General features: G+C 46.0%; 1 protein-coding gene across 1 annotated transcript in view; it reads right to left on the bottom strand.

Annotated features, from left to right (window-relative positions):
- Positions 1–14,068, bottom strand: part of LOC8050789 (cholesterol transporter ABCA5) — a 119,192-nt gene that overhangs the window by 41,940 nt on the left and 63,184 nt on the right. Inside the window, exons 11-17 of the mRNA XM_040213927.1 lie at positions 13,093–13,441; positions 12,117–12,236; positions 10,362–10,500; positions 10,203–10,293; positions 7,623–7,908; positions 4,187–4,300; positions 1,959–2,151 (exon numbers count right to left, since the gene is read on the bottom strand). Coding sequence (XP_040069861.1) covers positions 1,959–2,151; positions 4,187–4,300; positions 7,623–7,908; positions 10,203–10,293; positions 10,362–10,500; positions 12,117–12,236; positions 13,093–13,441 — 1,292 coding nt within the window. The remainder of the gene's footprint in view (positions 1–1,958; positions 2,152–4,186; positions 4,301–7,622; positions 7,909–10,202; positions 10,294–10,361; positions 10,501–12,116; positions 12,237–13,092; positions 13,442–14,068) is intronic.

Below are 14,068 nucleotides of genomic sequence, written 5' to 3'. Positions count from 1 at the left end.
TAAGCTTGCATCGCTTCTGGCTTTGCCTTGGAAGAGGAGGGATACCATATTGATTTTAAATAACTATAACACAGCAATTTGTTTTTCAATTAAAGCTTCCTTCTTGAAGATGAGAAAATATATTAAATCCTTACTATGTCTTTGTTATTTAAATTCCTAAAAATGCATCTCTAAAAAGCAGTGTTGGGAAGTACTTCAAGTTTGTTGTACTCAATGTACTACTTCCAGTAAGTTTAGAAAACTTGTACTCTACTGGAAGAAGTACATTATCTAAGCCCGTACTTGTACTTAAATCATTTTTGTACATTCCGAGGAAAGTACGACTGCTGACTTTAAACGACATGTTCCAAGTTTGGTCATGCTACATTTGTATCACAATGATGCTTTCTCAACAATTATAAATGCCTTATAAGTTGATTGTAGTAAATAGTTCGTCGGCAAGAGTAAAACAACTACATTGTGGCCACTTGACATTATTCAATATTCAGCGCCATTTCAGAAAATAACTTACGCAACCCGATTACGCCAGGGATAATGCATACTAGATTTTAAAAAAAGAACACTGTATAGGGGAATGAAAGGTCATCATAAAATATTATGATAGAAAGTGATTGTAATTTACTTGGAATGTACATTGTATTCATAGTGCATTACTTGAAGTATATTGCGCCCTGTCTACTTACTATTTATTTACTTGAAGTGCATAACCACTCATTTACTTTGTACTTCAAGTACTTTTATAAGTACTTTACCAAAAATTGCTAAAAAGTGATTCGTCTAAGACGTAAACGTTGTAGCCCACGTTACGTGTTGAAGCCCCAAATCAGCAACAGAAAAACTTCAGCGGTAGAATAGCAACACTGAGAAGTTTAGTCTGCACGGCACCAACATTATCTTTAGGAGAGAGGTCACTCCACAACTCAGTATTTACGAGGTCTAATAAAAAATTCGGAGACTGATTTTCTAGCGTAAAATGAACAGGCAGCACAGTGAGGCGCGCGCAGCAGCCGACGGCAGGGACCCTCCTACGTCACTATGCCAAAGGGCGTCGCTCTGTGAAGATGATTCGGAATTGCGCTAGACGAGTTTGTTTGACCACGTGCGCGAGCATAATGGTGATCTGTTCATAGACTGCAAACCAGAGTGAGAATTACGCCAAACTTGGCAAATTTAAAACAGAGACCATTTAAATGATTTAGAATGCCTATGTCAAAACGAAGTGAGGTGTGCGGGGCGTTTGGAGTGGCACTCGCGCACCAAAACTGGCAAAACGTCACTGAAGTCAAGGAGAGGTCGGATAAGGTTGCCCTACCGCGACCTTATCCGAGGAGCGGGTGCAACTTCAAACACGTCGCAAAATTCACTGCTTTTTGACCCAAGCCTGCTGAATCATTTCAAAGGTTTGTTTTATATTTGCCAAGTTTGATTTAGAATCGATGTTCGCCCTCGCTCTGGCTTGCAGTCTATGGTAAATCGCCATTGTGTCCCTGCACGTGGTCAGAAAAACTTGCGTAACGCAGCTCCAAATGTTCACACAGCGACGCGCTTTAATACAACGAGACACGAAGGCTCCTTCCTTCGACTGGTATGCGCGCATAATTTTGCTGCCCTCTCTTTTTACACCACAAAATCAGTCTCGGAACTTTTTTATCATACATGGTACATATTCCTTAGGCCCAAAGTAGCTCATGTACATGCTCATGCTCATGTAATCTGATGTCGTAGTTTCTTCGCATTTCTTTGCGACAGGCATGAAAATGTACCTTGGGTTATCTCTCCGAATAAGCATTTTATTTCATCGCAGTAGCTATTAAAAAAGCTTTTTACATCTCAAAAAAAAAAAAAAGAAAAAAACGACGATTGCTTGCTTGCGTTAACATTGTCCCGCCATGTACTATCTTTCTTCACTAGGCAGCGTTGTCGGAGGTTTTGATTAAAGCGTTCTGAAAGGTTACTACCTTCCGAGCTCGGTACCCGATAGGCTTCGATAATTTTGCCGTCCGGATAGAATTCTGGGGTGAGCAGGCCAAGCTTGTTGACGGGAACTTCGCTCTTGGAGAGCAAGGAGTAGCTCAGTACCACCATGAAGACGGGCAGCACCACCAGGGGCACCACGTGCATCGGGGCGCGGAGGAAGAGCAGCATCCGAACCTGCACTCGCACACCCCGAAATGGGAAATAAAAAGTTTACAAATAGAAAACTTTCTGTTGTGTTACGATTTATCAGGCAACCTTAGTGCCTCGAGGATCTTCTCAAATGTGTAACTGACGTACAGAAGGTGACAGAACACGAGGCTAAAATTCTTCACACCGTTTCTCCTGCGGGCAACAAAAAATGCCTTATTCGCTACACATGATCCTAACCGAAGACGACGGACGACAAAGGGGACAAGGGACAAACACACACGTCTCAGTTCGCTATTCATTCAAGAACTTTTTTTTAGCTAAACGGTGCGCTGCAAATCTAATCAAATTGCTTAAAGTAAAACACGTCTTAGTGTACTTTTGTTTCTTTATTTCGTCAATAACTATATCACTTTTCAATTTTACAGCAACCAGTGTGCATCTAATTTGTCCTTCAGACTTCCTAGAGCTTCGCACTCTTTGTTCAGGATTAAGGATTAAAGTTAGACTGTTTTCTTTTAAATAAATAACGAGTTATATTAACACTTTCATATTTTGACATTTTGAGATCGGCATACTGAACTGAGTTCATTTGTGCCTTTACAAGACATGACATAAAAACATCCGTGAAATTTGCATTCGAAATTTAGATATCGCCAACGTACATATAGTACCAGTGTAATTGTTAGCTTTTGGCGTCTGGTCAGGACATCATGTAAACCTGTACGTGTTGTGCGCGTAAACACTTTACGAAAAAAAAATTTGGGGGGGGGGGGGGGAGATTTGTTAATTAGAGTAGATCAGCTCCACTACCAATTTCAATCTGGATGAGCATTATGCAGCCGTGTGGTCATGCGGTTAACGATTCCAGGCTAGCAGTCTCACGGCAATGGCCAATTAATTGGGGTTGTGTGGATATTTGTACAGCGTGTAGTTGGTTAGCCATTTCAAAGTTGCGACGAGTCACTCGCTGTAGAGGAGCAATTTAGCCAGTGCAGTACAACCGCTAGCCTGGGGTCTTTAACATGCACCACGCAGTAGTGATACACGACCGCACGGGCCGATACGATGCTCATCCAGATCGAAACGGGCAGGGGTGGGGATTGAACTCAGGGTTCCTGGGTTCTACACCGCGAGCTTTCGCTCCACGTGCTCCGAGCTGGTGTGCGCTAGCAAACTCGGCTACCGATCCTTCTACGGCAATGGCCAAGTTGGCTATCTACAACGGAGATACGATCTAGCCTCCCACGGTCTACACATGTATGCACAAAATGTTACGTTATTGGTCTTCACTTGTATACTAATTTTCGACAATAGGATCGTTCGATTAACTTGCTCCTCTTGCACCGCCGCAAAAAAGTGTAGGGCAGTGTACTTCCGGCCTGTGCATTGAGACACAACCGGAAGTAGACCGCCCTACCCTTTACTGCGCTGGTGCAGGAGGTTCAGGAAAATCGAACGAGCCTAATGTGTACAATATACGTTTCCTTACAAAGTTCAGCGATTGTCGACACTCTATGCTCGAGAAAATGATTTCCTTCTAAATACTTTGAAAAGAACATCGATCAGGAAGACCGATCCATAGAGGTCACTATTGTCACGCTATCCGGAAAGAACGTCGTCTGCTTCTTGCGCAGGTGTGCCGGTGACGTCAGAACGACGCCGAGCTCTGATTGGCTCTGATTGAAAGGACAGTGGGTAGACCTCAATGCTAGATGCCTCAAGGTCTACCCACTATTTTTTTTTTTTTTTAATCAACCAATGAGAGGTCGGCGTTCTGACATCATCGCAACTCCTGTGAAAGCAGCAGACGACGTTCTTTCTGCATTGTCACTGACAGCTTACGAGACAAAGGGCGTGGCAAGCCCGAACTTATTATCGCTCATCAGCCAATAGGATGGCAGAGTTAGACGATAGGAAGACCAAAGAACGAATTACAAAGCAAGATGCGCGAACCCACTATGTCACGCCCTGCGTTTTTTTACGTTCTTAGTGACTACCGAACCCAAACTTCTGACAATGAGAAAAAAGCGACTCGCTGCGAGTGTCCCCGAATACGTGCCTTGAAGAAGGCGACGAATGACTGGAACGCATTGGGAACCACAGTCGTGATTGGCATGGCTTCGCCGGTGGTCTTAAGGAGTTCCATCTCTTCGATCTCTTTCTGGTAATGTTGCTGCGAGCCAAAGAATAATGAAGGGAACTTCATCATTCGGCCGCCAACGGTCACGTTGCACAGCTCAGTCAGCACTCGATGCTGTAAACAGTCGAATGGTCAACATGGTTGCTAATAAAAATGTCTTTAAAATCATGCTCTTGTGTGCATAAGTATAAGTACATACCGAAGCAGTTGATAGATATAAAAAAGGACAGTATTTATATCGAGGTCTTAGTGACGCTGGCCTCCTGGCGCTAGGTTGTTCAAGCATCCAATCTTCAGTCTGCCCCACTCTTCAGTGCTCTACCTACATTGAGGTTTATATAACAATTTATACCCGAAACCCATACACGTTTATGGGTTGTAATGTTACTGAAACAAAAGGTTCGGGTCTTTCTAGACAAAAATTTCCTTTGCATAATCAGTGGTGACAGCATCATCGCCATGACGCTTAACCTCTAAAACATTAGCGTATTTTGTCCAACCTGCGATATATTTCCTGAACCTCTCGGTATTGTTATTTTCTAACCTCGCTTACAAGAACCTTTTGCATTAAAACAATTTGTATGCAACTACTAGAACATAGCTGAATCTTCATATATGCCTTCAAATAACAAAACACCTAGGTCTTGCACATGCAAATTAAATTTCAGGGTAATGGACTACCTACCAGGATGTGCTGTAATCATTTGCGTGACGTCAACTCTACCAAATGCAAAACCAAGTGGATGATCGTTTTTCCATTTCACAAAAACTCCGTCAAAATAAGAGATCTAATTTCGAAATCTACGGCTAAGAAAATATAATTATATATGGAAGTAAGACAGAGCGGCTTTCTTTATATCAGGGCCGTCACCCTCAGTCCCTTTTCAAAGCGCCTTTCCCATAAAAAAAAAAAAAAAAAAAAAAAAAAAAGTTAAGCAAAACTTTGCGTTTTACGCACGAGATGCAATGCTTTACAAATAGCCGCATATTTTGTACAAGCATACTATTCCAACTTTTCTAAAGTTATAAACCATAAAAAAGCGCAAAAACAATTTCTAGCAGTGTTTTTCTTTGTTCTTTTTTTTACAGTTTAGTAGTAATATTGAATAAGAAGTTAGTGCACAAACGTCGTGCTCTAAATTGAGCATAATTAAGGAAAAAAAACATGTCTAGGATAAAATAAGACAGAACAAACACGAGCTCGTGTTTGTCCTGTTCTTTATTTTACCCTATACACTCCATGCGGGAACTATAGGGGGCGCTTTGAAGAACGCGCGCAGCACCGCTAGCGGAGGAGCTGGCGTTCGACTGTGAGGCGCGTTCAGCAGCCTGCGGCGCCTTTTCGCATGCCAAGCTGTGGCGGCGGAAGCGCGCACGGACGAAACTTTTGCTTTTTGAGCCGATACGTTGAGGGTGACGTTGCATGAGTGCTGGGGCAGAAGGGCATTTAGCTGGTCTCCACTTATATATTGAGTTTGAGTCGTAATTAGGGGTAATTTCTCTAGTTTCGGCCGGAAAAGGAGTTGGAGTAATTTTCCGAAAAACAAGACGGCCGCCACCTTAATTGCTCTGAGTGGGAAATTTATTTCGTTCGTCGCTGTAAACCTAGGACTGCTGGAACGATGATATTTGGAGGCGAGTGAGAGGTTCACTAAGTTTGTGCACGAAGAGAGCCAAGTTTCTTTAAGACAGCAGGTGTGACAGTTATGTTTCTAACGAATAAAGAAATAAAGCTGTACGGGATATCCAATATTGGACCCAAAATGTTGTGTTATAGCGGGCTGTGCAAAGTGCAGATTTGGGCGCACAGGTGCTTGGACTTGACAGTAACATGACACAGCACTTATTATACAAAAAAAAGGTGGCATAGGGAAACCAGGTGAAAATTTGGTTTGGGCGGCGTAACTCAATGGGAACCGGTTTTGATCATGAAAAGGCTGTCAAGAGAATACCACTGGTCGGGAGAGGTGGAGACTTTAGAGGTAGGAAGTGACTAGTGGACTGTACTTCCAATTGAAACAACTTTACGAAAGGTGGTTCCAAAGCCGAGAAAACAAAGTTGTCGGCCAACACACGGTTTGGCCGCCAAGGGCTTTTGCGGTCAGCTGTTGTGTAATAACCTGTTGTGCGAGGTGCTGATTTTCGGCGCACAGGTACTTTGACATGACCGTCACTTGGCACAACACTTATTATAACAAAAAGAGTTGGCATAGCGAAACCAGGTGGAAATTTAGTTTGGGCGGCGTAACTAAATGGGAACTGGCTTTGACCGTCAAAGGCTGTCAGATAATACCACTCATCGTGGGAGGTGCACATTTTACAGGTAGGAAGGAACCAGTGGACGGTACTTCCAGTTCGAACCACTTTGCGATAGGTGGCTCTAAAGCCGAGAAAAAAAAAACGTTGTCTACAGAACTCGGAGTGTCAGCGTTTCCACATCCAAAAGAAGGCTGGTCAAGAAAGAAAGCACACCACATAAACTTCCATACTCAAACGCCGATTCTCCAGTGATTCCGAGTTTCATTGTTGTTTTCTTTAGATTTATATTTGTCACTTTTTTTACCTTTCGAATCTTTCTTCATGAAGTACAGATTGCGTGCCATACTTGTCCGGAAATATCATCGACACGTACGATGGGGACGAAACTTCTTTGGAGAGCATTCCTCCAACGAAATTGGCACTGCACACCTGCGAGTGTGGGTTCGTCCTATCGGCGCTGACACGTGTAGGCGTTACTGGTACGAAAACAAACGCAGAGCGCAAAGCGGCAGTGTAGAATATGTCAGCCGTGCCGACACAGTGGCAGACATGATCGGGAGACCAAATTTCTCACGTCGTACGGCACGGGTTCATCGTTGTCGCTGTCCCACAAAACACCGGCGAGGTGAAAAACTGTGAAACTTTGTCTCCACGAGATACGACGCATAACTATCGAAGCACTTAAAATGACGCAGCACAGGCAGCACTTCATGCTGTGAACCCAGCGCAACCGCACCACTCCGACTTCAGTGCGTACCAACGTACGCGGCGTGGTTTCGGTTTCGTTTTCTCTGGGGTTCTCGCTGCCTACCTTCGGTACCGGCCGCGCGGCGGCGCGCCAGTCGCGTCGCACGGAGTGTATAGTCCCGGGTTTGTAATATAGTCCGTTACAACTCAAGGAGGTAGGGCGAGGGAAAGGAATGCCGGGGAGGAAGAAGCGGAGGGAACTCTAAAGAGAGGAGGAGGTTTCCCCCTCTCCAGCGTTCCGTCTGCTTGCTCCTCCCCAACCTTCCTTTCCCTCGCCCTACCCTCTTGAGCTGTAACTTACTATATATAGTGCAGTAGTGTTGTTGTTTATCTCTACGTCGTCACTCACATGAATGTCGCGGAGATGCAGATCCTCCGGCTTCTCCACCTCCCCCATCTTGAGGAAGACCTCCTCAAGCGTGGTCATCGAGATCCCGTAGCTCTTGATGCCCATGGCCTCGTCGCTGACGGCAGATTCGATGGCGCCGAAGAGGTTGGCGAAGTTGTACGTACTGTCCATAGGAAGGATGAAGGCGATCTCGGTGCTCGTCGTCCGATACACGCTAATATTCGGCACGAACTGCTGTATCAGCTGGGTGATGGCGGCCTTGTCCGAGCCATTTTCGATCACCATTCTGGAAAGGCAGCACGGCGATCGTGTGACACAAGCAACGCTTTCAAGAGACAGCTATAGGTTTCGTCAGAAAAAGGGGAGGAAGGGGGGGGGGGGGGGGGGGGGGGGGGCAACCAGCTTTACATTGTGCAGACTTCCTTAGAACACGTTCCAAGCCACTAAAGACTATATTATAGTAAACAATTCAAAACAGAAAGAAGAAAGAACAATGGAAGACCAAGGAACAACAAATAGAAAGAAAAGAACCCAAACAAAACACGAGTTTAATTACATGACAGCCACTGATTTTCGGACCCGCTCCTTGGGCTAACTTCCACCAGGATTTCTTGTTTACAAGTTGGTTTTTGTATGCAACTTTTTTATTGGTTTTTACCCTGTTCGTTAATTTTTAATTGCGTTAAGTCTGAAATGCTAACCCTGGAGCAGGCTGGGGTACTTTATTTTTATTCCTTTACGTGCCTTAGCTCAATTACATAGGTTTTGTCAAATTCATGTTGAAGGATATATTCTGAATACGAAAGCATTTCTTGATACCAATGATGCAATGGAGGAGAAGACTGTGTGCGGTGTCCTCCTTTCTCTGTTTTCCTCAGTCTCGAGGTTTTTCAAAAATGAATTGTCTCCAGCTCGCTTGTTTTGAGCATTTTAACCGTGTCTGTATTCTTTAATAGTATTACACGAAAGAGGTATGGTCTCAAATTTGTCCCATACATTTCACCGTGCTATACACATTTTTCACGTAAGGTCGCTTCCCCTATTTCAGCCCGCCGGCCGCCTTTACAGGGTATTGAGAAGCAGACGTGGACGTCGCCGCCGCTCGTGCGCTGCTCGACTACCACATCGCTGCGGCGTGTGTATGTTACAGCATCCACGTGCATGACTATAACACGAAGTTTCCGTCCGAAGTGCAGGCTCACTGAACTGAACATTTTAACTCGAAAGATTCATAAAATACATTATACAAACCGGCAAGGCGCGTTAAGGGCGGAGGTTCGCCGCATTCTTAGCCCAGACGTTGGGTGGGCACCCAGTCGGGGTTCATATCGTCCACGAGAATCGAAGGTTCGCCTTCACGTTCATGGACGTGTCTGTACTTGAGGCATTAAAAGTCTAAGCATCTGATCTGTACAAACTCGCGCCGCTGCCTCAACACGATCGGCACAAGTGGGTTACCAACACCACAGATATAAGGAAGCTCAGCGACAAATGTAAAAGCAAAGAGACCAGCCGCTGCTGTCCGTAATCTAGAAGGAGGTGTGTCACTCTCTGTCACTCTCTGCAGCGTCACAGCACCAGACACTGTAAAGCTACCTTCGCCGCTGTGGCAAAGCGCACAGAGTATGATGGTTAGGTATGAGTAATCCATGTATTACGGATGACACATGTATTTCTTACCGGTAATGATGCAACGACCACAAACACGGCCGCTGTCGAGGTTTTTCAAATCCTACCGGCGTAGGCGAGCAAAAGCTCCGGTGTTTTGGGGTCAGAAGTTTTGTGCTCTCAAGCGGTCGGTTTATCACTTCAGGCAAGCAATGCAGCCCTATATTTGGCACTGCGCTATTCTCCTTTGCGGAGGGCTTGCTTCTGCTGCGGCAACCGAGCATTGCGCTCATCGGCATCGCTGTACCACTTTGATCGCAAGAGCAGATAACACAAAAACACGAAAGAAAGAAACGCGCACCGAAAACGATGAAGTTGCAGGGGCCAGAGTCGCCGGCGGCGGCCTGAAACCGAAACTATGTCAGTGCCTGGTGATGGCGGCGACATATCGCTTAAGACCCGGCAGTGACGTCCGAGAGAACGGTGTATACATTGCAGCGGATTAAACGCGTCACCGTCGGAAGCGTTTGGGAGACAGAGGGGTGGAAAAGGGGGGGGGGGGGGGGGGGGGGGGCGTGGTTGGGGGACAGAATACCAAGAGGGTTGAACCCCTTTTTCACCAATTATTTGCTGGAAGTCTCACATTTATTTAAAACAGCAGAACCTCTCAATAGCAGGGGCCAACATAATGAAAATGCCATAGTCATGCGAACTTATAATACGCCTATAATCCTGTGTACTCATATCACGTACTGATCTTTGAATTCAAATACTGATGTTGTTAAGATTAAGTAATGCACTAAAGACGAAACTGTTTATCCGAATTTCTTGTATCTAGTCATATCTTTTAGCAGAAACAGAATTTTCATCATATGTTGCCAGCCAATTGTGGTACATGATAAAAGTACTAAATTATTAAATTTGCGTATAAGGTATACAGAGAGCAAGCGGTGGTATAAAAACGAAGCTCACGTCAGATGGTATCCAATTCCAAAGCGATTCTTGAGAAACAGCGACGTGCCCGCACAGCGTAGTTTCCCCTTGCAGATGATGGCTTTCCAGTCTGTCGAGAGGAGCAGCATAGAACCGTAGTCAGAGAACAACACGCTCGAACGAGATGTTCGAACCAACCTGCGAGAATATCCGCTTCGTCCATGAAGTGTGTGGTGAGAACGATGACTTTGCCTTCTTTGCGTTTCTGGAGTTGACTCCAAAGATGACGCCTGGAGTAAGGATCCATGCCGCTGCTGGGTTCGTCGAGAAACACTATCTGTCGAGGAAGCAAGATTGCTGCGGGTATTCGCCGACCTCAAGGCGGGATGAAATGTGGGGTCGTCATTCGATTCTTTCACGAGTCCCTTTTAGAGCGCGGCTCTTAGGCGCTCGTTCCCGTGTTCCGCGGCGTCGGAGTCGCCGTCGCCGTCGGCGTAACCGCCGGAGGAGAAGTGGGTACGCAAGAGAAGGAGGGGAGGGTACAGAGGAGGAGGAGGGGAGGGTATGGAGAATAAGAAACGGAGGGTGCGCAGGAGGATGGGAGGGTATGGAGGAGGAGGAGGGGAGGGTACGGAGAAGGAGGAGGGGGATAGGGAGGAGGAAGGTACGAAGGAGGAGGACACGGAAGAGGAGGAGGGGAGGGTACGCAAGAGAAGGAGGGGAGGGTACAGAGGAGGAGGAGGGGAGGGTATGGAGAATAAGAAACGGAGGGTGCGCAGGAGGATGGGAGGGTATGGAGGAGGAGGAGGGGAGGGTACGGAGAAGGAGGAGGGGGATAGGGAGGAGGAAGGTACGGAGGAGGACACGGAAGAGGAGGAGGAGGGGTGGGTACGCAAGAGAAGGAGGGGAGGGTACAGAGGAGGAGGAGGGGAGGGTATGGAGAATAAGAAACGGAGCGTGCGCAGGAGGATGGGAGGGTATGGAGGAGGAGGAGGGGAGGGTACGGAGAAGGAGGAGGGGGATAGGGAGGAGGAAGGTACGAAGGAGGAGAAGGACACGGAAGAGGAGGAGGAGGGGAGGGTACGGAAGAGGAGCAGGGGAGGATACGGACGGGGAGGGTACAAAAGAGGAGGAGGGTGCAGAAATCAAAATACCTCGAGAGCTGCACTCTAATTTCGCATTACACAGGTTTGTAAAAGTTTTTAATTTTGTTACTAAAATCCCCATGCGTATTTATATAACCTATATGCCAATATACCACATGAAAAACCCATACGAAGAAATATTTGAAAATTAAGGAGTTTTCTCAGTGGATTTTTCAATTTTAAGCAGTTCCAGACAATATCTCGTGCCTTAGATACGTATATAGCCCATAGAACACAAAATATTGTCGGCTGCCGTGCGCTACATTTATTTAGCTGGGATATTGCTTTTGGCCAAATTATTAAAGACGAGGGGAAAAAAAAAGATTGCCATGTATGAGCCAGTTGAGGCACAGTAGAAAACTATGGCCAAACATTGACATGACCTGTGTTTTCTTTATTGAGACTATGGCGTATAACATGTCCTACAATTTATTCATATGGCATTGTGGCATATGGGATCATATCAGTCATACAGTCTTTATTTCAATGGGGCTGTTACTGCTATTTTTTTATACTCGTCCCTTATGCTCATATGAGACTTCATGAGGGGTACTAACAATGTTAACCCGAAACATACATCCGGTTCATTTCATAATATATGTATTCATGCTTGCACCAGATTCATATAACAATCAGTCAAACATCACATCACACAGCAATGCTAAATAATTACACCAACGCCGCACAATTGAATGGAAAAGACAATAAAAAAGTCAATTGTCAAATACAGAAGAAAAAAATGATGCGATCAGAAAACGAACCGGTTCATATGGTTCTGTTACTATATTTAGTTTATGTCTCTTCTTACCTTAGGATCGCCTATCAGCGCAATTCCCACAGAAAGCTTTCGTTTCTGTCCTCCGCTGAGTTTAACCGCCGGCACGTCCGCTTTGTCCGTAAGATCCAGTTCTCTGAGAATGTTCTCCACCTGCAATGATTCATTACATTGAAGTGAGATTACCGAATTGATATCAATGGTTTCGTTACCGAATTCTACCAGGTCCGTAAGAGAAAATTAAACCCAGTTTTTGGGACTGAATAAATGAGGTATCGCAGAATGTGAGACCTTCATGTAAATTCGGTGCTAGCGGTAGTGATTAAATGCGAAAGAACCAAAACATGACCATACCTAAATATTTTTTTTATGAGCCGACGTTTAAATATGTTTAATATTCGTCAAACCAAGAAAAGACAGTGTGGGCGCGTGCGAATTTTATTTCAAAGGAAAAAAATATCAGAATGAAAAGTAAAATTGCTTTTTTACTTGCTAACAATTTTTTTTTTGCGGTTTTTTTTTTTTTTCGATTGAGGTTTGGCTTTTAGAACGTAGCAGGTTTTGCTAAGGCGCCTGGAATGCGTTTCCGACTGGTGTCTTTAGCGTCCTACACCGCCCATATATCGAATGTGATCTCGAAGTTTCCGTAAATAACGTCACAAAGAACGGAGTGTCATTCTGCCGTACGTCGTGATCCTGGCGGTGGTGCGTACAAGTTTTGGAAGCAAGGACGAGGGGACGCGAGTGTCGCTGTCGTCGTCGCGGCGTCCCAGCTCCTGTCTGCCGAAGCTTCAGAGGCTTGTCAAGCTGGAGAGCGATCTGAAGAAGAACAGGCGTCAGCCACATCTACCACCGCTGCTGGGACACCGCCAGAATCGCGGCCGGCGACAATGCGACACTTCTGTGACGTCATCAGGCGGAATCCGAGGGACCACGGTTTAGGACGCGGTCAACACGCCAGTAGTGGACGTGTTCCAAACACCAAAGTTTTGCAAAAAGGCCGTCCCACCTCTTCGTCGATGCAGCTCTTGGGGATGCCCTTCATCCTGGCGAAGAACGTGAGGTGCTGCCTGGCCGTGAGCGCGTCGAAGAGGATGTCTTCCTGGAGGCAGACGCCCAGCATGGAGCGGATCTGGGCCACGTCCTCGGCGTCCTCGGTGCTCAGGCCGTAGATGCGCGCCGTGCCCTGGGACGGGCTCAGCGTGCCCACCAGCATGTTGAGCAGCGTGCTCTTGCCGGCGCCGTTGTGGCCCAACAGCGCCGCGATCTGTCCCTCGTGCATGCACAGGCTGATGCCGTCCACGGCCACCACGGGCTCTTGGCGCCACGAGTGGAACACCTTGCGCAGATCCTGTATTCTGCCGCGTTCGTGGACGTCAACCGCGGGAATGATAGAGGACCGAAAAGATGACTGTCTGCTTTATTTCGTGTACTATGCACAATGAAATAACACCACCTTCTGCGCACTTCCACCTTTGTCCACTGTGCTGTGAAACGTGTTGAGAGCATGCGCAGTAACTTTCTCACGTGAAATATTAGACGCCGTGCGATTCTCCACGGCCAAGTGACTCGGCATTTTTCGTCTGGTTGTAAACGCTTGAGAGATGTATGTATACTGCCTGGTGGGTAAGATGAACCGATGCATAATGGGCACAACAAACTAAACCTGAGAAAAACGCCCAGGAGAGCTGGTTGTAAAAGCTTACGGATATTGCGAAGCTATAAATAGTATTCCATGCAGACCCCGAGCCAGTGTCATTGTACCAAAGCTCCTTCGTATGGTTCTTTTGAATGTCACATTGTCGCGAAATTGCCGATCATGCCAACGTTTGTGTTCATTGAACTCAGCATACCATCGTTCCCACGTCAAACGAAGGAACCTATAGCTCTTAGGAAGTTCTTAGCTAACCACGATTCTAACAAGCGTATGACCGCTCTGTGGCAAATGGAATGTAAACAAAGCAGACTGGTTTACGGGAAGCTCG

The sequence above is a fragment of the Ixodes scapularis genome, unplaced genomic scaffold (genome assembly GCF_016920785.2).
Source record: "Ixodes scapularis isolate PalLabHiFi unplaced genomic scaffold, ASM1692078v2 ptg000320l_1___fragment_1__unscaffolded, whole genome shotgun sequence".
NCBI classification, from domain to species: Eukaryota; Metazoa; Arthropoda; class Arachnida; order Ixodida; family Ixodidae; genus Ixodes; species Ixodes scapularis.
The sequence above is the reverse complement of the archived record's forward strand: the minus strand, read 5'-3'. Positions and strand labels throughout refer to the sequence as shown.